This window comes from Neofelis nebulosa, chromosome 7, assembly GCF_028018385.1.
Source record: "Neofelis nebulosa isolate mNeoNeb1 chromosome 7, mNeoNeb1.pri, whole genome shotgun sequence".
In the NCBI taxonomy this organism is placed as follows: domain Eukaryota; kingdom Metazoa; phylum Chordata; class Mammalia; order Carnivora; family Felidae; genus Neofelis; species Neofelis nebulosa.
The window spans coordinates 63,685,363-63,712,531 of NC_080788.1; the positions used below are offsets into that span (position 1 = coordinate 63,685,363).

Sequence of the window (27,169 nt, forward strand, 5' to 3'; positions counted from 1 at the left end):
TATGAAGCCAACATTACACAGATATCAAAACCTGACAAAGATTTAAAAGGGGAGAAATAGGTTGATTTTTTTCTTCAAAAACAGAAATAACGGTTAGGAGGTGGTATATTTATGAGCTTCGTAAGTTAAACGCAACAGAGTAAAACTGATTAGGAAACAGCCATAGGCTATGCCAACCAGCATTTCGGTGTAGTGATTATTCTTGTTTTCTTAGATGGAAAAGAGGAGCAAAGGGAGAAAAATAGGAAAAAGCTACTGCCACTGTGTTTGCATTTTTTTTTTTTTTTTTTTAAATCTAATGTCTGTTAACGTTTATTTTTGAGACAGAGGGAAACAGAGCATGAACGGGGGAGGGGCAGAGAGAGAGAGAGAGGGAGACACAGAACCGGAAGCAGGCTCCAGGCTCTGAGCCATCAGCCCAGAGCCCGACGCGGGGCTCGAACTCACAGACCGCGAGATCGTGACCTGAGCTGAAGTCGGATGCTTAACCGACTGAGCCACCCAGGCGCCCCTGTGTTTGCATTTTTTAAGCTTGAAGGGAAGGATTCAGATTCAGATTCTCTCTTACTCTATAGTCTTTCTCCAAGAATAGGTCCAGCCAATAAAATAATGGATTTCCACCCACACCCAAGGCCAGGGCCTTAGTGGGAAGTCAGGTGCTCCACAGTTAATACCCAGTTTGGAAAATCTGTTGAATTGTGAAAGGTTTCCTTGGGTCTGTACCTTGACATAGCTTCGTCCTTTATCTGAGACAAGGGCCACGTAGGTGATTTCGTGATGTCTGCAGTATTCCTGGAGTTCTTCTTGGGACTGAAACAAACAAACCACAGTGTGTGAAATAAACACAGAACACCTACAGCGGCTTCAAGTGATTAAGGAGACTGCAAACACTGTGTTCGGCTAGATTTTCAAAGTGAATCACTAAACATGCTGACTTCAGGAGATATAAATATTAAGCCAGAAGAGTAAGAATTCAAAGGAGAATAAAACCTTGCTTTTCTTACATTCGCTATTGTCCTAAGGGGCCATGAACAATCAATGTGGTCAGGTTTTCAAAAGCTCCAAACCTTGATGGAAGGTGCCAAAAATTATACAATACACATACACACAATGAAAAGGCCTCTGAGGGAAGCAAAGGCAGCAAAAAGAGTGGAAGGTGAGAAGCAGGACTGAAGCATAGGTGAGCATCCGAGCGGAGATGCCTGCAGCATATGTCACTGTGCAGGATGGAAGTCCCTGTTTCTGTAAGAGCTCTTCTCTAACAGTTTATGAAACAAGGAAACAAATGCAAGAGGATGCTCCAACGATTCAAAATTATCGCTCAACATACTTCTAAACAAGAGGCTTTTTATAACGCTCACAAAAATGGACGGCAGCAGCCTTGGAAACCTCTTGGTAGGCGATGTGCAAGGAGCAGGAGGAAGGGTGGAGGCTGTTTCCCTGGGCATCTCTTCACGCTCCGGGGCACCTGAGTGTGGGTAAGCGTGCGTGCAACTTGATTACCTGGGAGCGCAGGCCCTTCTGTGATTAGCTGGTGGCAGTGCAGATGTTCTCTGAAGGCCCCCCCTTCCTGAGGGGCCAGCAGGTTCGGGGGTGCCACCTCCCTCACTTCCATCCCCAGGGCAGGCTGCTGTGGGAGGTCTGAGGATACGTACGCACGCTAAACACGAAGTGCCTTTCGGAAGTGTGGTGGGTTGGGATGGCCCCGCGAAGATGTCCCAGCCTAATCCCTGCCAACTGAATATGTTGCCTTATATGGTAAAAAGGAACTTTGAGTTATGGATCTTGAGATAGGGAGATTATTCTGGATGATCTGGGCGGAAACAGTGGGCCTTGTGAGAGGGAGATGGGAGGGTCAGAGTTAGAGATCTAAGGACAGAAACAGAGGTAGAGAGGAAAGAAAACTCGACACTGCTGAGCTTGAAAGTGGAGGAAGGGACTAACAGCTGAGGGGTGCAGGAGGCCTCTAGGAGCTGGAAAAGTCAAGGGAAAGGATTTTCCCCCTAAAGCCTTCAGAAGGATCCAGCCCTAGCGGAGAACCTTGATTTGAGCCCAGTGAAACTGGTATCAGACTTCTGAACGCCAGAAACGTGAGGTAATAAGCCTGTATTGTTTTAAACCACTAAGTCTGCGGTGATTTGCCACTGTAGCAATAAGAAGCTAACACGGAAGTAACTCTAACCAGAGAGAAGTAGAGTCTGAGGGAACTCTAGTCTAAGGCTGGAGGGGACGATTTGCCATTGCAGCCGTGACTACATGCACTCAACCCACGGGCATTTTTGTTTTGTCTCATTACCTGCGACCAGTCATACATGATTTGTGCTGTGATTCCCACCGTCCAGAGTTTCTGGGTGAGGTTGATGGCCCTGGACATGGACATCTGGCCAACACTTACGACCAGGAGGTCACAAGAGCTGATTGTAACCTGGATGAGAAACAGAGTGCTTACATTTAGAGAAGCGAGACCAGCACTAGGAAGGAGGCACCGCTTGAGTGAAGAGAGCACCCTGAGATCTTATATAGTAAGAGATGTGCACATGGCTTGGCTTCAGAATGACTTAGCTTAAAAAAAAAAAAATGACAGTCAAAAAACTTTTATATTAGTTTTTTTTAGAAAGAAGTTATTTCAACTATCCTAAGCTGTCGAGAAGATCTTCTTTTCCTCTGGGAAAACTAATCTTGTCTGAAACACAAAGGAAGAAAAAAAAAAGTTTATAGCTCTGTAGAGTAGAGCAGGGTTTCTGAAAAAGGGGCTTTGACAGGAGTCTGCTAACAGCTAGAACATGTCACATTTACATAGCGTGTCACAGTCGAGAGTGAGGCCTGCCAGGAGAAGACAGAGGAGCTGTCTGAGGTCCCTCAGCTACAGCTAAGGACACATACACAAGGATGGATGCCAAGTCTTAGGCTGGTCTATCATGGCAAAGATAGCTTCCGAAGGCCTCGGGCTATTGCTGCCACACCCAGGGCTGCATATAAGTGACTACGAGATGAAAAGACCACTCAAAGCCCACTGGAAAGCAAAACTGAACTTACAGGTTCTTCCATGTTGAGGATAGCAGCAGATATCTTGTCTATAGCTATGCTGACCCCAACAGCAGTGGGGATTGGCCCCAGAGCCTGTGGTCCTCTAAACTGGGGAATCTGTGAAGGAAGACACAGCTCTGGTTAGGAAATAGAGAAGAAACTGATCATGAGCAATGACTGAAGGGCACACACACTTGTCAGCAACTTAACATCAAAGGGTTCAACAACAGAAAAGTGTGTGTGTGTGTGTGTGTGTGTGTGTGTGTGTGTGTGAGAGAGAGAGAGAGAGAGAGAGAGAGAGAGAGAGAGACAGACAGACAGACAGACAAACAGACATGGGAGCAAGCACACATGCCATTTTAGGAAAATGTTAACCAATGTTGCATCTGGAGCTGCCCTGTTCAATATGGTAGCCACTTAGCCGCATGTGGCTTGGACATTTGAAATGTAGCTAATCTAAATTGACATGTGCTGGGGCGCCTGGGTGGCGCAGTCGGTTAAGCGTCCGACTTCAGCCAGGTCACGATCTCGCGGTCCGTGAGTTCGAGCCCCGCGTCGGGCTCTGGGCTGATGGCTCGGAGCCTGGAGCCTGTTTCCGATTCTGTGTCTCCCTCTCTCTCTGTCCCTCCCCCGTTCATGCTCTGTCTCTCTCTGTCCCAAAAATAAATAAACGTTGAAAAAAAAAAAAATTTTAAATTGACATGTGCTGTGTATGTAAAATACATGCAGGTTGCAAAGACTCCGAATGAATAAAAAAAGCATGTAGATTAGCTCAATAATATTTAGATGTCTGATTACATGTTGAAATAATATTTTGGGTATACTGGGTTAAACATACACTGAATGCAAAGGCTTCGAAAAAAAAGTAAAATAGCTTAAAAATTTTGATTCTATGTTCGATAAGAGATAATATTAAAATAAATTCCACCTGTTTCCTTTTTTTTTTTTTTTTTCTTTTAAGCAGGCTCCATGCCCAATGTGGAGCCCAGTGCAGGGCTTCAGTTCACGACCCTAAGATCAAGACCTGAGCTGAGACCAAGAGTCGGACACTTAACCGACTGAGCCACCCAGGCATCCCCCATGTGTTTCTTTTTACTTACTTTATGTCATTACATTATTTAAAATTACATATGTAGGTTCTGATTCTGGGCCAAGATGGGTAGCAACACTTCTATTTTTCCTGCCAAGTACAGCTAAAATTCCTGGACGTTACTTCTAAAACAAACCTAAGAAGCCTGTGAAGTGGAGAGAGGGGAGCAGACTGGCTAGGGACCACAGGATCTGGGGAATAACACATGGGGAGTTCCCTGGATCCGGTCTTTGCTTCATGTTTCTTGGATTGGTGGTGAAGAAGCTGACAACCCAGAAATGCCAAGGAGAACCAACAAAAAAAAGCCCCCAGGAAAACCTGCTTTGTCTAGACCAAGAAAGGGGCAACCTGGCAGGGTAGAAAATGTTTAGAAAACACCTGCCCTACTCCAGCCAAACACCACAGGAAAAAGCATAGGCCCGCTCCCACCAGCAAAGGCTGAGTAGGGGACTACACATTCACCCAGATGTAAGGAGCCTCCTTCTCCTACCAAGTCTGAGCGGGGTGGCATCAGAGAAGACTCAGTGGGAGCCAGGACTCTCTTATCTGCCTGAGATAGTATCCTCCCCTCTCCCCCCAGTGTCACTGGAAGCCAGGAACCAAAGGATTTCAGGATGCCAACCTCCATCCAAGCAGTAAGAAGTCCACACTCCTTGGGAGAGTAGAGGAGGCTGAGTCGTTGGAGACTGGAACTTTCTCTGCTATCCAGCAGCAACGAGGTTGCCCGCCACTTCCCCCACCCCTCACAGCAGTACCTGTAGAGGCATGTGGGAAACAGGACCAAGGAACCCCTCCCACCCTAGGGATGCTGAAGAAAGCTGAGGAAGGAACCTGAATCTTTACCCTTAGCCAATAGTACCAAGAACCCCCTGCCCCTCCAGTGTGCTATCAGAGGAGACCTGCTAAACCAGAAGATCTGGCTAAGCTCCAGACTCTCATAACACTTAAAATATCCAGGGTGCAAGTGAGAATCATGCATCAGGGCAAGAACCATGAAGATCTCAAAATGTGTAAGAAAAGACAACAGGGCGCCTGGGTGACTCAATTGGTTAAGCGTCCAACTTTGGCCCAGGTCAGGATCCCATGGTTCTTGAGTTCAAGCCCCACACGGGGCTCCGTGCTATCAGTGCAGAGCTCGCTTTGGATCCTCTGTACACTACCCCCTCCCTTGCTCTTGCGTGTACATGTTCTCTTCTTTCTCAAAAGTAAACATTAAAAAAAAAAAAAAAAAAGACAATCCACAGGAGTGCCTGGGTGGCTCAATCAGTCAAGTGTCCGACTCTTGATTTTGGCCCAGGTCATGATCTCACAGTTCATGGGATCAAGCTGGACGTCTGGCTCTGCGCTGACAGCAAGGAGCCTGCTTGGGATTCTCTCTCTTCCTCTCTCTCTCCCCCTTCCCCACTCATGCTCACTGGCTTGCTCTCTCTGAAAATAAACATTAAAAAAAAAAAAAAAAAAAAAAAAAGACAACAGACACCAACACCAAGATGACAAAGATGTCAGAATTATCTGACAAGGATTTTAAAGCAACCATCATAAGAATGCTTCAACAAGCATTGTGAACAGGCGTGAAACAAACAAAAAAGGGTCTCAGCAAATAAGAAGGTAAAAAAACAAAACAAAACAAAAACAAAACTCTGGATGGGCTCAACAGCAGAATGGGGATAAGACGGGATATAGCCAATGAAACTGAAGATGACAGAATAGACTATAGACAGAACAGACTACAGACAGAACAGACTATAAAGCACAATGCCCCAGAACCTCAGGGATAGAACAAAAACTCAAACATTTGTCATCAGAGACCTAGAAGGAGAGGAAAAAGAGAGTGCAACTGAAGAGATCTTAGAAAAATATGCTTGAAACATTCTCCCCCGGTGCTGTGGTGAGGGGTGGGCAGGTGGGAAGTGGCAGAAGACCCTGTTACTGCTGGATTGCAGGGCAAGTTCAGCCTCCCACTCAGCTTTCTCCAGCACCACCACCCCCACAGGGAAGGTGGCCATGTTACTGCTTGGCTGGAGGCAGGGGTCGGAAATCCTTTAGTTCCTGGCCTCTGATGACCCTGTTCAGGGAGCACTGCCCAGGCAGATATGAAAGTCCCGGCTCCCACTTAGTGTTCTCTGATGCCACCCTGCTGGGGCTTGGGAGGGGAGGGGGCACACTGGAAAAGGACATAAACCTCTAGATTCAAGAAACTGAGATAATCCCAAAGAGTATGAATCCAACGAAAGTCACACCAAGACCTGTCGTGATCAAATTGCAAACTAAAGACAAAGAAAAAAAAAGTCTTAAAAAGCATGGAGTGAAACCCAACTTTCTTCTAGGGGAAAATTCAAGTAACAGCACACTTCTCGTCAGAAACCAGCAATTCTTCTCCTCCTGGGTGTCTCAGAGTTTGGCAGTTGAAGTAAAAAGCGTAACACTGTCTGATGTGGATCTCAATGTATGGAGAGGAAGTATTTAAGACAATTATATTATAAGTGGGGGGAGGGGTATAGGGACTTAAAGGGAGATAATGGTTCTATACTTCGTTTGAACTAGTAAATGTCAGCACCAAAGGACCTATATGTGACAGAACAACTCTGCATCTCAATTGTGGCGGTGGTTACGGGACTCTACACATGTGGTACAATGGCACAGAATTACACACATACTGTGTACCAATGTCCGTGTCCTGGTTTTGATATTTTATTATAGTTATGCCAGATTTGACCATTCAAGGAAATGGAGTTCTCTTTGTGCTATCTTTGCAATTTTCTGTAAACTTGTAATTGTTTTAAAATAAAAGTTAGAGGTGCCTGGGGGGCTTAGCTGGTTAAATGTTCAGCTCTTGATTTTGGCTCAGGTCATGACCTCACAGTTTGTGGGATCGAGCCCCACCATTGGGCTCTGTGATTGCTTGGGATTCTCTCTCCTCTCTCTCTCCCTCTCTCACCCAAACCCTCCTTGCGTGTGCTCATGCGCACTCACACACTCCCTCTCTCAAAATAAACATTTAAAGAAAATAATAAAAGTTAAAAACGCTACAAATGCGGTTCACAATACATTTCTATTCCTCGATAAAAGGCATGTGGGTGGCTCAATGATACCACTGGTTCAGTGTTTCTGAAGGTGTGAAATATTTCAAAATATCAAGTTATGAAAGCAATGAAACAATGCCAGAGTAAGTCAATTAATCCAGGGCAGGCTCTCACCAGCAGGTCATATCGGCCACCAGCCGCAAGGATTTCAGATATAGCCCTTTGCCTCCGTCTGATGACTGCCACAAACTGGAAGATGACTCCGTTGTGCTGCTGCACCTTGTAAACCAAGCCCAAGTTGATCAAGACCTGTGAAGTGCAATCCCATGCAAACGTGTCAAGGGCACTGTTGTCCATGAATCACATCATAGCACCAGTAGGATGTGGTACACAGTATAGCCTGCCAAGTAAGAGAAACTCTGCTCTCTTCAAGAATCCCCGCTTTGCGGAAGCAGAATTGCTGTTCAATAGGAATCATGATGCTTGCAAGGAAATTCTGATTTAAGCCAAAATTATTACTAGATACCAACAGTTCCAAAATATAGAAAGTAGAATTCTGGAAAAATAAAACGCTTACTCACATTAACTTAAAAAACCCATTTCCCCCTTGTGCTAATGCTACAAATCCATAATAGAATCCAACAGTTGCCAAACCTGTAACTTTATGCCAAATTTCTTCAGAAGTCCAACAATCTCCTCTAGATCTTTTAAGCCGTACTTCACCAACTGGGCAACACCTGTTTTCTGTTTTATTAATGAATTTATTGCTGGCGTGAGATCTTGCAAATCTCCCTTCTGCTCAATAAATTTGTAGAGTCGATACAGCTGGAAAGCAAAGAGGCACATTTAGCTTCCCATCCACGGTCGGGAAGATGCACTTTACGTGGTGTTCTGGACACACGGGGGTCATGGCAAAGCTTGTGCACCTCCACGAGGAGGGATTTTGTGGTCGGAGGCAATTTTAGCCTTTACTGGGATCCTGACTAAGATTACCCTTTTCCCACAACTTGGAAGCACCTCACATAAGTGCTTCTGGCACCTGCTCCCAGTCAATGCTGACCCCTGCAGAGCAGAGCCTAGTCCCCAGTAGAGCCATCATTACAGATTTCCAAGCCAGTACTGTTCCTCCTTACCTTCCTCATTCTCATCTACTCCTGTTACTTCAAGCACAGAAATCGGGGGTGGAAAGGTCAAGTCTGACTGGTTCTCATTCTATTCTGAAGTAGCCAGAAATTCCCTCTCCTCCCTTTGCTGGAGTAATTCCTGTTTGGAGCCTTGGGGCACAGCTCGGGTGTTACCTCCTGCAGGCAGCCTCTAGATCCTTCCTTCCCTCTGACTTATACCTCCACCCCAGCTCTCAGCTGCTGCACCCACTGACTTCCACAGGAGGGCAGTGGCTAGAGATTTTCCACGGGCCCGGCCCAGTCCCTGGCACACTGCAGGTGAAGGAGGAAGGAACTATGGTCATACACCAGAAAGAAAATTCGCACTTTAGCTTCTGGGAGTTAAACAAAATTCTAGCTATTTTAAGACTATGTAAGTATAACCTGGCTCAACAATAAATTGGCACATGGAAACCAAGAACTGAATGAAGACTCAGCTTAATACAGTTTAATAACCATAAATTACTTGTATTTCTTCTCAAGTTTTAACATTAAATTACCCCCATGAATGAGGTGCAAAAACAGTAGAGTCAATATCCCCAGATCTGGGTCCTTCACCCTGTCATCAACAAACTCCACGTGACTTTGAACAAGTCACAAAATCTCTCTGCGCCGAAGATCCTTCGTCGTTAAACAGAAGACTGGGCCAGACACTGGCTTACAACACTTCTACCTTCTTTTCTAAGATCCTTAGAGTTCCATCTGTACGTAATGAGAGCATTCAATGTCTTTTATCAAGTGCTAATTCTTCCGTTTTTAAGCCAATCAAACTTCCCAGAGATGTAGCAAAAAAAGAGGCTGACATTTTGACAACGGATGCAGCTATCTATCATGTGCAAATGTGAAATATTTTTGCAAAGTGGCATTAGTTCCAAGAACCTTTTGGGTAAGGAATCGCTGGATTGGGCAGTTTCCTGAGTAGATTCCTTGTGCTATTTATGTCTGGGATTCTATCTGCTCATCGCTATGTGCTGTGTAATGCCTACAGTATTGTGTAGGTACTGTGCTTCATGTTAAAATATTACGGCTCTGGTCACTTTGTGTTTCATTAATATCTCTTACAATATTTAATATCTAGAATTTAAGCTGGCTTAACTTCTCGAACTCCTAGTACTATGCAATCTGGTTTACTCTCCCTATGCCTACAAACTGTGTGCTGATTGCTTCGAGCTGAGGTCTGGGTGTGCCGTGTGTGTGCAAGTTGTGTTAGAGAGCCGCGGGTAGACCTGTGCTGCACGGATCCCCCCATGGCTTTTTACAGGCCAATATGAATGGAGTTGAAAGCAGTCTATGGACTCTTCAACTGACCCCTTTAATATCCCTAGCGCTGTGCCTACAGCCCACACTGTAGGGGTCCTCAAGAATGAACACCTCTGCCCAGTCTGTGCACGATCATATTTTCATCTATCTCATACATGAATTTGCTGATCATCACAAACTCATGTAACTGAGTGCCCGCCCGACCAGGGCCAGAGGGATTCGGGGCAAGTTTAAAGAAGTATCCCTTCTTGTATAAATACTCAGGAAAATGTCAGAAATCCCTGTTGTCTTCTGCGATTCGTGACTCCATGAAGTGTGGGTTACTGTGTCAAAGATCAGAGACCAATCTGAAGCCTGTCGAGAGAACATGACAAACCTGTTTACCCCACGAGATATATTGCCACTGCGATCAAATATAAGATTTCAGGAAGAAATGTACCAAGAAGGCAGGAGCTTTTTCTCAACTCTGAGGTGTTAGGAGATCGGGAGGAGGGGATACAGTGGTGGGGGAAACCCAGATCATCTGCGGAGCTCTGTGCTTCAACCCAGTCCCAGAGGATCTATTTCAGAAGAGGACAGCTTGTGCTAGACCCACTCGGCAGGAGGCCATGGCAAGCACAGCCCTTACACGGTTTAAGAGCAAAGCATCTGGTGATCAAGAAAGAAGGGGATGATGACTGCACATTAAGCAGCAGCATGGAGACGCAGGCTTGGATCACAGCGCTGGGCTCTCTTCCCCTGATCCCGGAGGTTGCCATGGTACCGATTAACACTAGAGGGAAACCGGTCTGTGAGGCGACAGGGGACATTCTCTGGTATCACAAAGTTACAGAGACATGTAGACGCAGTAGCGCCGTGACAAGGTACTTACACTATTAGACGACAAAGACAGATTACAAAACTTGGCTTCCACTTCTGTCCTCGTCAGCTTTTCTGTCTAATGTGGAGAGAAAGGTAACAGCGAGAGTCACCAAATTTGGCCCTGGACAAGATATAATATCCAGGCTAATTCTGACAAGCATATCCTCTACTCCAGACAAACTGCTTTCTAATCATGGAGGATGGATTAATTCTGTGATTAGAAAAAAAAAATTTTTTTTTTTCAATTCACATAAAAGAATTAAAAGGGGGAAGGTGCACTTGCTGAATGGTGAGGCAACCCCGGGCTGGACTGGCTGAACCAGAGTGCTTCCGTTTGGATGGCACGGGAGTAACTGATCCGTGTTCCCCAAACGAAAGCCACGTGCGGACAGGCTCTGAGCATTGCGTCCCATGCCGGCAAAGAGGCTGTGGCTGTGGGATAGGAACAAGAAGGACGTGGAGCCCCCTGCACAATCCCTGGTGTTCCTGCCAGTGTCCTACTGACGTAGTAGGTCTGTTACAGCCCAAAAGCAACAATATTTGGGGCTAAAGCACCACTGAGAAACACACAGTGAAATTAGGGCCCTGGATGCATACCAGTCAGATAAGAGAAAAGCTAGTTAGGTTTTGGGAGGCGTGTGGCGGGGACCTGGGTGGCTTAGTCAGTTAAGCATCCAACTCTTGATCTCGGCTCAGGTCATGATCTCCCGGGTCGTGAGTTCAAGCCCCACGTCAGGCTCTGCCCTGACAGCACGGAGCTTCCTTAGGATTCTCTCTCTCCCTCTCTCAGCCCCTCCCCTGCTCATGCTCCCTTTCTCAAAATAAATAAAGGAACTTAAAAAAATGAAAATAGCCTTTTTTGATGTACAGAAAACCAGTACAGTAAGCCAGCAGAGGCTTCCACTATCTGTTCTGACTCAATCACACAGCTTTTGCCACTTTAGATTACTGAATCTCCTAGATGCCTTATTTGTTATAAAAACCGTATTTAGGGGCGCCTGGGTGGCGCAGTCGGTTAAGCGTCCGACTTCAGCCAGGTCACGATCTCGCGGTCCGTGAGTTCGAGCCCCGCATCAGGCTCTGGGCCGATGGCTCGGAGCCTGGAGCCTGTTTCCGATTCTGTGTCTCCCTCTCTCTCTGCCCCTCCCCCGTTCATGCTCTGTCTCTCTCTGTCCCAAAAATAAATAAAAAACGTTGGAAAAAAAAAAAAATTAAAAAAAAAAAAAAAACAAAAAAAAACACAAAAAAACCGTATTTAACATGAAATGAAATCAGAAAAGCATTCACCTTCAATTCAGCACTGTAACACTATTTAAGATTTTCGGTGGTTCCCCTCCAGGCTCTGCACGCATACCGTAGAGTATCTATACACGTACTAGAGAGTAATGAACACTACGATGCAGCTAAATTAGCAAGAGTAACTGGACAGCACTGCCCCAGCCCCACAGGAAGGAGGTGCTAAACGAGGCCCCACCGAAGTTGAGACCACTCTCCCCAAGTCCAGCTGGTCCAAATCTATACATTAGTTTACTGATAAGTACAGGTGTTGTTGGAAGAACTAAGGGCAGGGCATAGCCTTTTATTCTCAATATAGACACTCCCTCCAATTGGTTTTTTTTTTTTTACCTTAGAGCAATGAGGGAAGGAGACAAAACTCCCAACTCAGTCTTATGGTTACATCACAAAGAAAATATTTATCAACTATCAGTATCTTTCAATCTCAAGTCCAAGTAATTAAATGCTCACCACGGCATCATACAGAATAACATAGACTTGACTGAGTTTATCTTCTGGGATCCCACAGTGTAAGAGGATTGCTTTCAATAACATGGTATGGTTCAGGTAAATACTGTAATTTCTTTCCTAGGATACAAGAGAAAAAACGTTGGTTTCATTATAAAAGTAGTATAAGTACGTGACCAAATCCAGAATCTTCCCACCAACTTGCCATCCCTGCAGGGCATTGTGGGAGGACTGAATCTTAGCATATTGCCTTCTAATTTCTTTTTTTTCATTAACATTGCTTTTACATTGTTAAAACCAGAGTATAATATAATCAAACGCCTTTTTTAAAAAAAAAAAATGTTTATTTATTTCTGAGAGAGCGCAAAGAGGGGAGGAGCAGAGAGAAAAGGAGACACAGAATCCGAAGCAAGTTCCAGGCTCTGAGCTGTCAGCACAGGGCCCGACGTGGGGCTGGAACTTACGAACCGTGAGATCATGACCTGAGCCCAAGTCGGACGCCCCATAATCAAACACTTTAATATAGAAATCCAAAATACTTTGGTTTTCAGCTATGGTGAAAAGCCTGAGTGAGTTTACACAGATTTCAAAGAGGGAGAGGATCTGGTTCAACAGTAACTGACGTTTAAGGACGGGCTGGTGGAACAGCTGTCATGACTTCTGTCCACCTGAGGTGATTAGCCAGCATTTACAGAGCAGTGAGCTACACGCGGCAGGGTATACAGCAAAGTGGACACAACAGCTCTGCCCTCAACCAGCAGGTGGCGCCTCACCTCAGGGGCTGTTGGGTTGAGAAGGAAAGGTGGCTGGCCAGCTGATGAGGGAGCAAGCAGGCTTTTGGGACAGAAGGGGTGCAAATGGCAGCTGGGAAAAGAGGTCTTTCTAGACAAGGAACAACGTGACCGGCACGGTGTGGGGGGGGTGAGTGGGCTCTTATGTGGGATGTGGAGGGAAGGCTTGAGGAAAGCAAACAGTTATGCCAGAGCAGTCTCTACTGGCAAGGCAGGATGCAAGCTCAATGGAAAGTAAAGTTGGGGAGCTGAGAGACAGCGTGGGGTATGGGGGGGTGGTCACAAAGGGTTCTGAACAAGGTGAAGGTACTAAAAGCATCCTGGTGGGGGGGGGGGGGCACCTGGGTGGCTCAGTTAAGAGTCCAACTTTGGCTCAGGTCATGATCTCACGGTTCGTTAGTTCGAGCCCTGCATCGGGCTCCGTGCTGATGGCTCGGGGCCTGGAGCCTGCTTCAGATTCTGTGTCTCCCTTTTTCTCTGCCCCTCTCCTGCTCATGCCCTCTCTTTCTCTCCCAAAAATAAAAATGAAATAAACAGATAAATTTTTTAAAAGCATCCTAGGAATCTTAGCTGATTTCTTGCATGTTGGAAGAACGGGCAGAGAAACAATGCCCTTCCCTCGAACGAGAGAAAAACAAAACCCATTCTTTTCAAGGCAGAGGGGGAAGAGCCTGAGATAAACCCAGAAGTAACTTCATCAAACTCTTAGTCATTTTAGTAAAATGTGACCCCCTACTGGTAAAGCCCGGGGTTTGGGGGGGGGGGGGGAGACAGGGTCAAGGAATCTAGCGGGATGACCTTGGCATGTTAGACTCTGGAAAGTCACCTGAAGCGCTGGGAACTCCTGGATGATTTCACAGATCGTATAGATGATTTCCGCAGTGGGCAGAGAGCTGTTGGTGGTAGATGTGACAATATCAAATGCACACTCCAGAAGCTCTTTGGGATGAAATCGGTCTAACTTGCGAGGTCTGAACACACGTTCTATGCAGTATCTGGAGAGAGAAACCCAGATTTACGAGGTCACTGCTTCCTGGAATCAAATATGCTTAAGAGGTTATGGAACAAGAGAAAAGAAATCTGAGAAAATGAATCAGTGGTAGGATCAAGAGGCTTTAAAGAGACATTTAAGTGCCAATTCCTAGGGCTTGATTTGTTCTTTAATGTTTGAAACAGAGATGACGTTGCATGCAAGAAATAATTTTACCTTTAGTGCTTGCTTTCTACCCAGTGACACACCTTAGGCCTCTGCCTGTTCATTGTTCACTTGCAGCTGAGAGTAAAACCATTTGTAAAGAGCTCTGACTTCCTTTGAAGAACGACGCTTTAAAGCAGGGTGCCTCGTTGGCAACAATACCGCTCCAATTTATGGAGATCACGCTGTTTGACCCCTGTGGCAGCTGAATGTACAGAAAAACCTTTTCCACTGCCAAGTGCCTGGAGGTCCTCAGCATCCAGCATTCCTGCTGGGTTTACTCCACTTCTCTACAAGCAGCTTTTGTTCAGTTACCTGCATCGGCAGTTTTCACACAGAGACCACTGGCCGTTTGTCCCTCCAATTAAGGTTTACAAGGGGCCATCTGTGATCCAGAGCCGCCAGATGTTTTTGTCAAGCAACCATTTGTGAAAATAATTAGTTGTGTTGCTTGGGGACGTTAGAAGGCGCAGAATAGACTGCAGGGGCCTCGGGGTGCCTGCCCAACTGCTACGTTTGTTATAAAGAGAAAGAAGGCCGACAGTCGGTGTCCCTCTTTTATTAAAAGGGGTACTGTGGTTGGGTATTTTAATCATACTCCAAGCTCATGACTTTAAACCCCAAATTCAAACCCCAAATTCTTTGCTGTGTCAGGAGCATAAATGACAAAACATCCTCCTTTGGCTTCTTTCCCACATCCACCAAATGAAACTGAAACCCCCATTGTTTCGTACCGTTTCAAATTCAGTATATTGTTTCTCGCAACGTATCTTGCAAAAGGAACCTGAAAAGCAAAGTTTCAAAGGTCGATGTTAAAATGTGCCAGAACCCACTCCTTTTGGTTTTTTAAGAACAGCTTTGTTGAGATATAAAGTCCACCCTTTTAAAGTGTACAATTCAGTCAGAGAAAGACAAATATCGTTATGACTTCACTTACATGAGGACTTTAAGATACAAAACAGATGAACTTAAGGGAAGGGAAGCAAAAATCATATAAAAACAGGGAGGGGGACAAAACATAAGAGACTCTTAAATATAGAGAACAAACAGAGGGTTGCTGGAGGAGTTGTGGGAGGGGTATGGGCTAGATGGGTAATGGGCATTAAGGAATCTACTCCCGAAATCAGTGTTGCACTATATGCTAACTTGGATGTAAATTAAAAAGTAAATAAATTTAAAAAAATAACTCAGTGGTTTTTAGTCTATTCAGAGTTGGGCACTGCTCATCATTCACATTCCTTGAAATGTTCCTGACTCGGTCAGTCAGCAGTAGACCTACTGTGGGGCATGCTACCCACCTTATTCACTGTGGCACTTCTTAGGTTTTTAAATTTGAGAAAAACTTTTTTTTTTTAAAGTTTATTTATTTGAGGGGCTGGGCAGAGAGAGAGGGAGAGAATCCCAAGCAGGCTCCAGCAATTTCAGCACAGAGCCCGATGTTGGGCTCGATCCCACAAACCTTGAGATCATGACCTAAGTCAAAACCAAGAATCAGGGGCGCCTGGGTGGCTCAGTCGGTTAAGCGACTGACTTCGGCTCAGGTCATGATCTCACGGTCCGTGAGTTCGAGCCCCGCGTCGGGCTCTGTGCTCACAGCTCAGAGAGCCCGGAGCCTGTTTCAGATTCTGTGTTTCCCTCTCTCTGACCCTCCCCCATTCATGCTCTGTTTCTCTGTCTCAAAAATAAATAAACGTTTAAAAAAATTTTTTTAATAAAAACAAAAACAAAAACAAAAACAAACCAAGAATCAGAAGCTCAACTGACTGAGCCACCCAGATGCCCCGAGAAAAACTCACTTTTAATTAAACACACTCTGTCCAATTTTATTATGCCAAATTGCAATCAGTAAGATCAGCACAAGTTACAGTAAAACCTTGGTTTGTGAGCATAATTAGTTCTGGAAACATGTTTGTAATCCAAAGCACTTGTGTATCAAAGCAAATTTCAAGAACCACTGTCTCAGTTGTGATCATGTGACATTCGGCATCATGTACTCCTCATGATGCACGACATCACTCATTTATCAGGTTAAAATTTATTAGAAATGTTTGCTCATGGGGTACCTGGGTGGCTCAGTCAGTTGAGCATCTAAATTCAGTTCAGGTCATGATCTCACGGTTCTCAGGTTTAAGCCCCGTGTCAGGCTCTGTGCTGACAGCTCAGAGCCTGGAGCCTGCTTTGGATTCTGTGTCTCCCTCTCTCTCTGCCCTTCTCCCGCTCATGCTCTTGGTCTCTCTCTCTCTCTCTCTCAAAAATAAATAAAAATATTAAAAAAAAAAAAAAAAGAAGAAGAAGAAGAAATGTTTGCTTGTCTTGCGGAACACTCACTGAACAAGTTACTCACAACCCAAGGTTTTACTGTATTTGGTTACCCGTGAATTTTTTTTTTTAATCTATTTTGCCCATTCCCCTCCCCCTGCCCTCACCCCCAACTTCCTGCCTTTGGCAGTCACCAGTTTGTTCTCTGTATTTAAGAGTCTGTTTTTTGTTTTGTTTTGTTTTGTTTTTAGATTCCACATATAAGTGAAATTATATGGTACTTGTCATTCTCTGATGTATTTTACTTGGCATAATACCCTCTGGTTCCATCCATGTTGCAAATGGCAAGATTTCATTCTTTTTATGGCTGAGCAATATTCCACTGTATGTATATACCATATCTTCTTTATCCATTAAACTATCAGTGGACACTTGGGCTGTTTCCATATCTTGGCTACTATAAATAATATTAATTATACAAATAACTGGATTTTTTTAAAAATTAATTTATTTATTTGAGACAGAAAAAGCGAAAGGACAAGAGGGGCAGAGGAGCTGAGGGGGGGGGGGAGACAGAGGGAAGGGGGGGGAGGGAGGGAGGGGGAAAGACAGGGAGAGAGAGAATCTTAAGCAGGTTCTTCGCTCAGTGGGGAGCCCCATACACGGCTGGATCCCATGACCCTGGGATCATGACTTGAGCTAAAATCAAGAGTTGGACTCTCAACTGATTAAGCCCCCCAGGCGCCTCTGACTGAATTTTTTAAAGTATCATGTATGATAATGCAGTCAAAATGGGTCTAATCTCTTATGATAAATTCCCTGATTTTTCCATGATCTTCTAGAAGTTCTTAACCACCTGCTAATAATAACCACAACTTATAAAATCATTGTCTGACTGTCCCAAGAGATCTGACCCAGTACCATTAACTATGGATCAAATTCTCAAAGGTACTCACTTTTTATTTGGGAGGACTGAGTATTAGCTTACAGAAAGGGAGCTCAGGTTTAAAAATCTGCACTGTAGGGGTGCTGGGTGGCTCAGTGGGTGAAGCATCCAACTCTTGATTTTGCCTCAGGTCATGATCTCACTGTCCCTGAGTTCAAGCCCCACATAGGGCTCCATGCTAACAGCGCAGAACCTGCTTGGGGTTCTCTCTCTCCCTTTCTCTGCCCCTCCCCAGCTCTCTCTCTCAAAATAAATAAAATAAATTAAAAAAAAAATTTTTAGTGTTCATTTTTGAGAGAGAGAGAGACAGAGCACAAGCTGGGGAGGGGGTGGGTGCACAGGGTACAGAGAGTGACAGAGACACAGAATCCAAAGCAGGCCCCAAGCTGTCAGCACAAAGCCCGACACAGGGCTCAAACTCACGAGCCATGAATGAGATCATGACCTGAGCCGAAGTCGGAGCTTAACCGACTGAGTCACCCAGGCGCCCCAATAAAATAAACTTTAAAAGAGGCTGACCATCTTTTCCGAAGTTTATCAGCCCAGCGCAATTTCTCTTCTGAGAACTGACTGGTTACAGCTTTTGCTCATCTCCCTACTTGTCAGTGCTTTCTGTGCATGAGGGGAATCACACCCTTGTCTGCCTTAGGCATGTTCAGTGCTGCAGATGGCTTGTCAGCAACCAGCACGAGAGGAGTGCATAACCAGTCACTGCTGTCAAAGGGAACCCCGAGGGATCGGGAGAAAGCAAGCATGAGCGAAATTCGGCACACCTCATTATCAGACGCACTTGCAATTAGAAGAATTTCATTGTTCTCGACATTAACACGTTAGGAAGTTAGGGAAGATCTAGTTAGGAGGTAAAGAAAAAAAATGCATTGATTTGTCTGACTTGGCCAGGTCCACCTGCTATGGTCACTCGGCAGAGCTCAACACTGAAATGCAGATGTGGCAATCCTAGGGTCAGAAGTACTTGCTCCATAAGCAAGGTGGATGTACACAAGGTCAAGCGTATACTAAATTCCAGTAATGCTCTCACCGCAATAACTCCCTCAAGAATGTGTTTCTTAAAGGGGACATTTAGAATGGAAGCCTAGGGGAAAACATGACAGGCAAGGGTCAACCTGTCACACAGATGCCACCCGAGACCAGACATGATAGCTGGCCTGTCCCAGGGCATTCCCAGCCTCACCCGCAGGTCGAAAGGAAGCATCACCAGCATCCCGCTGTGGTCCATGAATAAGGCGGCTTCGTTGTGCTCATATATTTGCCTATTTTGGGGAAGCAGGAGTGGGGTACACAGCTGGACAGCTCCTACACCAAGTCAGAAAAAATAACTGATCATCATGTTCTCATTCTTCCTGGGGGGCAACTAAAAACGAACACCAACCTGACAGGTAAGTATCTGCTACTGGCTGCTGAAACCATCACCAGGCTCTCTCTGGTTCTCTAACTCCACTAACGGACAGCTCGTCTATTAAGTTTAACGTAGTCTTGCTTCTTTCCCCTTTTTTTTTTTTTTTTAACGTCATCTTATTTCTGACTCCACGAACCAACTGTATTTTAGTAGCAAGCCTAAATATTCAAATCATAAATATTCAGATGTTCTCCTCTCAGTAAGTTGAGTGTTAAAAATAAGCCTAAATGTCACATGATGTCAAGTGCCTGTAACCAAATTTAAAGGTAAAATATGGCTGCACCCAAATCTGTGAACAGTACTTTTTTTTAAAAAAATTAACAGTACTTTCTAATGATGCAACAGAACACCTTTTGAGAAGGCCTAGGACTTTTTTTAAAAAAGGACATACCATGTCTTTTAAAGATGCGGATGATGGTGTCACACACATGTTGCTGTATCTTGGCTGTACGGATTGAGAAGGCGCCCTAAAATATGACCAATTAACACATCATCAAAAGTCAAATTAAAAAGTTCTCTTAAAATGGTTATGTGTAGCTTGCAATAAATACCACATTGCTTATCCCCAGGACCACAAAGGGGATGTCAACAATGAGTCCCTTTTTGAGCATGCTCAGGGGGGCTATCTTGAAAAAGGCCACCAACAGCTCAAAGGCCAGATTCTTTTTTTTTTTTTTTTAATTTTTTTTTTTAACGTTTATTTATTTTTGAGACAGAGAGAGACAGAGCATGAACGGGGGAGGGTCAGAGAGAGGGAGACACAGAATCTGAAACAGGCTCCAGGCTCTGAGCTGTCAGCACAGAGCCTGACGTGGGGCTCGAACTCACGGACCGCGAGATCATGACCTGAGCCGAAGTCGGCCGCTTAACCGACTGAGCCACCCAGGCGCCCCGTCCAGATTCTTAACCATGTTGAAATATGCCTTTCAGATAGAGCTGATCAGACAACACCTTCTCCCCAAGGATTCTCGGGGATGCAACTGTCACAGAGCAATCAGACATCTGATAGCATCAGACCCTTTCCCACATACCAAGGTAATCCATGGTGGCCCCCTTGAAAGCTACACGGCGTTTATCTATTTTATAAAGAGCTTTTTCATTTGTTTCTTAGTATACAAGTAACACCATTTTGCTAGAGAAAATTTAGAAAGAACCAACAAGAAAAATGACAAAAATAAACAACTCACCTATAATCCTCTAAGTATCTTTCTCATATTGCCAGCCAGCAAAAACTGGTTTGGCCCTTGATAAGTACACTAATCTTCCACAAACCTTACCACTACTTTACTACTCTTCTAAAATTACATCATTCTTTCAAGCATACAGAAACATACAAAGAAAATAACAAATATGTTATTCATCCATGCAACTTTTTCAAATTTTAACATTTTGCTATATTGTTCCAGACTGTTTTTGTTTAAAATGGAATGGGCGGGGAGGGGAGGAGAGGGAAAGGTGAAAAAGTTGAAGGTTGCCAAACCTGGCAATGTTTCAGAAACCACCCGGGGTGATTTTAAGAGGAGACACTTGGAGTGCCTCACACCTAGAAATTCCAAGTCACTAGATCGGATATAGGGCCCAAGCGTCAGAAATGCCCAAGGGCCTCTCAGATATACCTTCAGGTGCAGCCAGCATTGGGAGCAACTGACCCCATATGGATGTGAACAGGTTAGATGCTTTCAGCTCTGGGCAGCTGCGCCCGGGCTCTGTCTCTAAAAGCACTGCTGCTTAATCTCTTAGGTGGATGGAGAAGGGCATGGGTCAGGAACTCCTTAGAGTTAAGCAATTAAAAGTATGGCTCTTCCCAGGGGCGCCTGGGTGGCTCAGGTGGTTAAGTGTCCCACTTTGGCTCAAGTCATGATCTCACGGTTCATGAGTTCGAGCCCTGCGTCGGGCTTGTGCTGACCACTCAGAGCCTGGAGCCTGCTTCAGATTCTGTCTCTGACTCTCTGCCCCTCCCCTGCTCATACTGTGTCTCTGTCTCTCTCAAAAAATAAACATTTAAAAAGAAAAAAAAAAAAAGCATGGCTCTTCCCAGAATGATACATATGTGCCTATTTTGCACATACGGACCTCAGAATAAGAACATACGCTGGAGGCTTAAAGGAATCCATGAAAACTAAGGAACTGACTTGCCCCGTCTGTGAACCAAGCTGAGCTCTCTTTTGGAAGCTGAGCTCAAGCCCACCTTCAGCATGTTGCTGTCGTAGGTGTAATCGATGGCGGGGGAGATGCGCTGGGAGAAGATCTGGGCCATCATGGTGCGGTAGGCCTTGCCATCCACGTTGGCCAGGGTGTGGTGCAGAACTTCGTGCAGCTCCGACTCCTCCATCTGGGGTGGGGGCAGCAGCTCACTCTTGAGCAGTTCTGTGGCCGTGGGCCGCTTGGCGGGATCATGGTTCAACAGCCAGGAGATGACAGATTTCTGTAATGAAAGTCAGGCACGCTGGTGACCGGATGCAACAGAAGATGCTCTGGAATTCTGACAAGCTGGTGGTTGATTCAGGTCAAAGAAAAGACACCACACTTCTTGCACTGAGTTGGTGCATTGTAATTGGTAGCTCTGAAATCACTCAAGCTGTCATTTCTCGCCCTGCACTTCATTCTGGCCACAGAGTTGTGAGATAGCATAATAGAAGTGTTTCCTAAAAGGCAGAGGCCCTTTTTACATTTTATTGTTATGAACAACCAGAAGATCCTCAACTCAACAACACAGAAGCAGAACTTAGGCCTTATAAACACACAAAATACTTTATCAAAACAGGTGTAGGAAGAGAAAATAATTATCCCTAGATGCCTAATTTTAGTAAAAAATTATAAGGCAGAGTAGCTGCTGGAATCCTTACATCTTGTTCTAATTTTTTCCTCTCCATTTATGTTATCTGTATTAAGGTCATTCCCTGGAATTCTCTTGATTTATGTTACTCATTTATTATGACCTCAAAGCCACTACGTCATTAAGCAGGGAACTATGTGAGAATACCCTGAACCTTGAAAGGTTCCTTCATGAGTCCTTAATTCTCCTGTTTACACTAAGGACTTATAAAGAGAGGAATATGTGAGATCAGAAAAATGTCAATTTTTAGATGAATCTTATTAAGCATTTTTTAGTTACAGATTCTTAATATATTCTCTCTCTGCGGCCCTCCTAACTCCTACTGCTGTCTTAGGCTGAAAGAAAAACACATGTAAAGAGGCCCTCCTAACTCCTACTGCTGTCTTAGGCTGAAAGAAAAACACATGTAAAGAAAGGATGAATTAAAAAAAAAAAAGAAAAGAAATGAAATGAAATGAAATGAAAAGAAAGGAATGAACAAGACACCACTTTTATGAAAAGTTAAATTAAACTGATAAAGGGGTGCCTGGGGTGGCTCAGTTGGTTAAGCGTCAGACTTCGGCTCAGGTCATGATCTCACGGCTTGTGAGTTTGAGCCCCGTGTCGGGCTCTGTGCTGACAGCTCAGAGCCTGGAAGCTGCTTCAGAGTCTGTCTCCTTCTCTCTCTGTCCCTCACCAACTCGTGTGCACATACACACGCATGCTCTCTCTCTCTCAAAAATAAACGTTAAAAAAGTTTTTTAATTTAAACTGGTAAAAGCAATTCCATATTTAGCAATACAGACCCTATTACAATGCTCGATTTCTGTTGTGCGGCAACAATTGTATCATATTCAGTACATATGCATTTTCTATGCTGTTTCTTTTCAGATAAAAAGCAACAGCTATGATGTGGGGGGCAGTACGGGCTGCGGTTCGGGGACCACGTTTATCTGGCCCAAACACAAATACTTTCAGGTACCCAGTACGTACCTCTGGGAGGTGAGCAATCACCGTTGAGAGAAATGGTTGGTACAGTTGCTCTTGTGTTTGTAGTTTAATAAAACAGACCCCACAGCTGCCAACACGTGGAAATACTAAGAAGAACTTGTTATAGGGAAAGGCTATGAAATGAACATTTATTTATGACATCCAGAAACACAGGAAACGACTCCGTTCAAATCAATGATAATAGCTAACAAAAGCAGCAGAAACACAATGCAGTGTATTTTCTAATGGTCCTTCGCTAACGGAACAGACGAGGCAGAACGGGTTCCTCCAGCCATAAATAAATGTCCTGTTTAATACTACCGAATTACAGAACGTTAGTGTTAATATAAATAAAGGGCACTTAATCCTTTTATTTGACAGGTGAGGAAAATCAAAATCTAGATAAGTGACTCGTCCAATCAGATACATAGCCAATAAGCAAGAAATTGCAAACTAATGCCATGTTCTAGCGAAGCTTCTGTTCTCAACACTAATAATTTAAATAAGCGATTTTGCCTTGATAATAAAGAAAAGTCAGGATAAACTTTCATATGCCAGATTATCAACCAAGGAAGGCTTCGCCAAGATAAACCACCAAACACTAAGAAGAAATGCACACCAGAAGCACAATACACAGGTTCACCAATAATTACTCATTCACATTAGCTGGATGCCAAATAAGCCATGACATGCGTTACATATACACATACTCAGGTGTTTATAGTATGGAGGATAAATTATTTTACTTTAAAATACTATCATCATCAGACTGTCGAGTCTTCTCCTTTACAATCTGAGCTACTTTAACTACAAAACTGAATGAAATTATAGTTTTAAACTGTATTCTTTTCTTAAAAAGTTCCAAGCTTTCTCTAACATAATGAAATCTAAAAGCTTTCTCTTTTTTTCCAACAGCTAAGCCAAGGTTCCAAACAGCACTTCAAAAGCACAATGAACCACACAAAAGAACCCTGTAGCTGGTTAATTTTCTGTGCCAGTCCTTGGCATTTTTATGGTGTATTTCGAGTCTAATAACATTTAAAGCATTTCATCTTTTGATGTTTTCCCCCACGGTGTTCCCAGGACAGGAGAGAATGAGTGGCAGAACAGTACTAATTGAAAAAGAAGAAAAACAGTAATTAAAATCCTAGGGTGAAGACACAGTAATGGAAGTGTCAGAGAATTACCTGCTTTGTATGCTCTCCATCATCGAAGTCTTCTGGAAACTTAGGCGACGTGGGCTAAAAGAATATTATATTCAAACCAGTAAGTGCTTGGCAAACTGCCGCAGTGAAAAAAGCATTTAATCACCAGACGTAAGAAAATCGAGTATAAAAATGAAAACAATGGGGCGCCTGGGTGGCGCAGTCGGTTAAGCGTCCGACTTCAGCCAGGTCACGATCTCGCGGTCCGTGAGTTCGAGCCCCGCGTCAGGCTCTGGGCTGATGGCTCGGAGCCTGGAGCCTGTTTCCGATTCTGTGTCTCCCTCTCTCTCTGCCCCTCCCCCGTTCATGCTCTCTCTCTGTCCCAAAAAAAAAAAAAAAAAAAAAAAAAAAAAAAAGTTGAAAGAAAAAAAAAAAAAAAAATGAAAACAAGGGAAGACTGAAGTGATACCTTCTTGAAGCCCAAGGCCCACAGTTCCAAGCACATAAATATTATTTTAACACAAATTTTACCCAAATGACAGCCAGATGATAGAAAGCACCTCATCTGAGGTCAAAGTATTTTAAAATCTAATGGTTTCAGAGGAAGACAAAGTAGCTTCATAAAACACACAGATGAAAAGAGGGAAAAAAAACCCCCAAAACAAAACAAAAACCCAAAACAAAAAAAACACCAAAGCACCAACACACAATAACAACAACAACAACAACAACAACAACAACAACAACAACAAAAACCAAACATTAATACTTAAAACCCGTATCTCCTGAAAAGCTCCCACCTTTCTGGTAAATAAGATTTCAATCATAGCATCAACTTGACAGCTTAGATATTCTTCAAATGAGGGAACAAACATGAACTTTAGACTAAAGAAAGGCACTTCATCAAGGAAATAATCCTAGAAGAGCATTCCAAGTCAAGGCAAGGACATGGTAATCACTTTATTTACTTCCATACTTTGTGAACATCGTGGTCCATGCTGTACTGGCAATAAAATAATTCTAGTTTTCAAAAATACCTAGAGGAATATTCTCAGTCATGGTGGATAGGATTTCAGCTCAGGAAAATAGGCGGCTCTTTGCTTTGCTCATGAACATGCAAATCTAAGCCACCCCCATTCACCCAAACCTTGATGCTCTCCACTTTGTCCTAAAGCTGTTTGTAATGGGCATCCTGGGCCTCACACACTGTTAACACTGGTCCCTTTTAGTTTGGGAAATAGGTGAGGCAAGGATTAATCCCAAAATCACTAAGGGAAATTTCGCTGGGGAAAAAAATTCAAGTGGCTGCTATCTTCCCCAGACCCTTTTAAATTTCTGGCCATAGGGGTATTCCTGAGGCATTACTACCATGTCCTTTTGGTTAGAACCTTTCATTTCTAGAACTAAATCTCCATTATCCTTATAACTCATTTCCCACCATTGCAACTACATCAATATCATGCAAAATTTTTTGATTCTTCTTTTGTTTTAAAACCAAGAGTAAATCTCTAAGAATAATTTTTTAAAAGTAACTATGACCTAGCAATCTCTCCAAGTAGGATTTCCAAAAACAAACAAAACTGGGGAAAGTTTCTCATGACTGGAAGTGTATAAGCAGAGGTAGATTTCCTTTTACTAGAAATATAGATTATAGTGAAACTGCCTCTTCCATGTTATAAATACCAGAAGGGTACCCTGCATTAAATTCTGATGTCCACGCTAAGATTTGGGTTACTGGAAGTTGAGGTATTAAAACATCTGATACATACATCTCTGAGTTGGTTGAGAACAAAGATCCTTTCTGAGGCCGTGACCATGGGGTGGTAGGACATCTCAAAGAAGATAATTCCCAGGCTGAAGAGATCCACTTTCTAAGGAGTAAAAAGAACTGTATTTAGACAGCCTTGATATGAACGTGTCATTTACCAGGGAATTATACGATGAGCACTGTTAGCTGGAAAAAGGTTTACTAAGGGAAAAACAAGCCACACTAGAAAAAACTTGGTTTTTTCTAAAAAAATTATAGGTATAAAGTGCAGACAAAATACTTGCTGTGGGGGCGCCCGGGTGGCTCAGTCGGCTAAGCGTCCGACTTCAGCTCAGGTCATGATCTCGCGGTCCGTGAGTTCGAGCCCCGCGTCGGGCTCTGTGCTGACAGCTCAGAGCCTGGAGCCTGTTTCAGATTCTGTGTCTCCCTCTCTCTCTGACCCTCCCCCATTCATGCTCTGTCTCTTTCTGTCTCAAAAGTAAATAAACGTTAAAAAAAAATTGAAAAAAAAAAAGAAAACATCTTTCCTTATAAAAATAAATACATACATACATACATATAAAAAAAAAACTTGCTGTGATTTCTCAATGCTTTCCTTGAAAATTCACTGAAATTGGTTTAGCGATATACACAGACATAGAAAATCACTGGCTGACCACTGAGAGTGATCCCTAAAGAGCAAGGACAAATGAACTCTGTCCAAGGAATTTGCTTTGCTTTGCTTCCTTACCCATCATCTCAAAAGTGAAACGCAGACCAAAATCTGCGGTTGATGGCAGAGGTCAACTACTGATTGCAAAGCCATACCAATGAGGATAGAAAAATGGCGCAAGTAAAAAAGCAAAAGGGCAAGTCAGTGCACAGAGTCTCAGGTAGGGAGCTGGCAAGAGGAGGATGCAGTGTGGAAGGCAATGTGCCTGAGGCAGCCGGCAGGGGCACCCTGCCGAGAGGGAGGACTGTACGTGGCAAACTGCACACAGGCACAGAAGCCACTTTCAAGGGCAACTCTTGCATGAATTTGGACTCAAGGATTCGTAGGGGAGAATCCAATTATTACCAGTGATGTCCCAAGTCTTAGAAACAAACACTGGCTGTGGCATTTCCTACACACTGTCTGTAGAAAATGGTGAACATGCAGAAAAGCACCAAGAAAAACAGCAATCACCCCTAATGCCATTGCTCAAGGATATTTACTACTGGTCTAAGACAGGCCTGCTGGTTTTTAAACGCATCCACACACCATACACACACCCCCTATAAAACTACAACCATACTATGGTTTGTAACTTTTATCCCCTTAAGATAGCGAGAATATTTTTCAACGTTATAGCATTTTTCTAGAACAGGCTTTTAAAACATGATATTAATGACGTACAGTATTCAATTACATGGAAGTCCCAGAATTTATTTAACCATTTCTTTTTATTTTTTTTAATGTTTTTATTTATTTTTGAGACAGAGAGAAACAGAGCATGAGCAGGAGAGGAGCAGAGAGAGAGGGGGACACAGAATCCGAAGCAGGCTGCAGGCTCTGAGCTGTCAGCACAGAGCCCGACGTGGAGCTCGAACTCACGGACCGTGAGACCATGACCTGAGCTGAAGTCAGACGCTTAACCGACTGAACCACCCAGGCGCCCCTTTAACCATTTATTTTTAAACACCATTATTTTTCACTG

At 44.0% G+C, this 27,169-nt stretch overlaps 1 protein-coding gene across 8 annotated transcripts in view; it reads right to left on the minus strand.

The window, feature by feature from the left end:
- EIF2AK4 (eukaryotic translation initiation factor 2 alpha kinase 4) overlaps positions 1 to 27,169 on the minus strand; it is a 100,138-nt gene that overhangs the window by 15,973 nt on the left and 56,996 nt on the right. For 7 of the 8 annotated variants that reach the window (XR_009264226.1, XM_058738227.1, XM_058738230.1 and 4 more), the window contains 14 exons: positions 25,495 to 25,596; positions 23,768 to 23,821; positions 20,964 to 21,200; positions 19,167 to 19,242; positions 18,551 to 18,672; positions 14,888 to 14,937; positions 13,785 to 13,953; positions 12,171 to 12,287; positions 10,435 to 10,500; positions 7,795 to 7,965; positions 7,315 to 7,449; positions 3,037 to 3,144; positions 2,297 to 2,425; positions 724 to 810 (listed from right to left, as the gene is read on the minus strand). Coding sequence is in view for 7 of the 8 variants with exons in the window: in XM_058738227.1 (XP_058594210.1) it covers positions 724 to 810; positions 2,297 to 2,425; positions 3,037 to 3,144; positions 7,315 to 7,449; positions 7,795 to 7,965; positions 10,435 to 10,500; positions 12,171 to 12,287; positions 13,785 to 13,953; positions 14,888 to 14,937; positions 18,551 to 18,672; positions 19,167 to 19,242; positions 20,964 to 21,200; positions 23,768 to 23,821; positions 25,495 to 25,596 (1,623 nt within the window). In the remaining variant the exon portion in view is untranslated. The remainder of the gene's footprint in view (positions 1 to 723; positions 811 to 2,296; positions 2,426 to 3,036; positions 3,145 to 7,314; positions 7,450 to 7,794; positions 7,966 to 10,434; positions 10,501 to 12,170; positions 12,288 to 13,784; positions 13,954 to 14,887; positions 14,938 to 18,550; positions 18,673 to 19,166; positions 19,243 to 20,963; positions 21,201 to 23,767; positions 23,822 to 25,494; positions 25,597 to 27,169) is intronic. The other variant, XM_058738228.1, reaches the window with a different exon arrangement.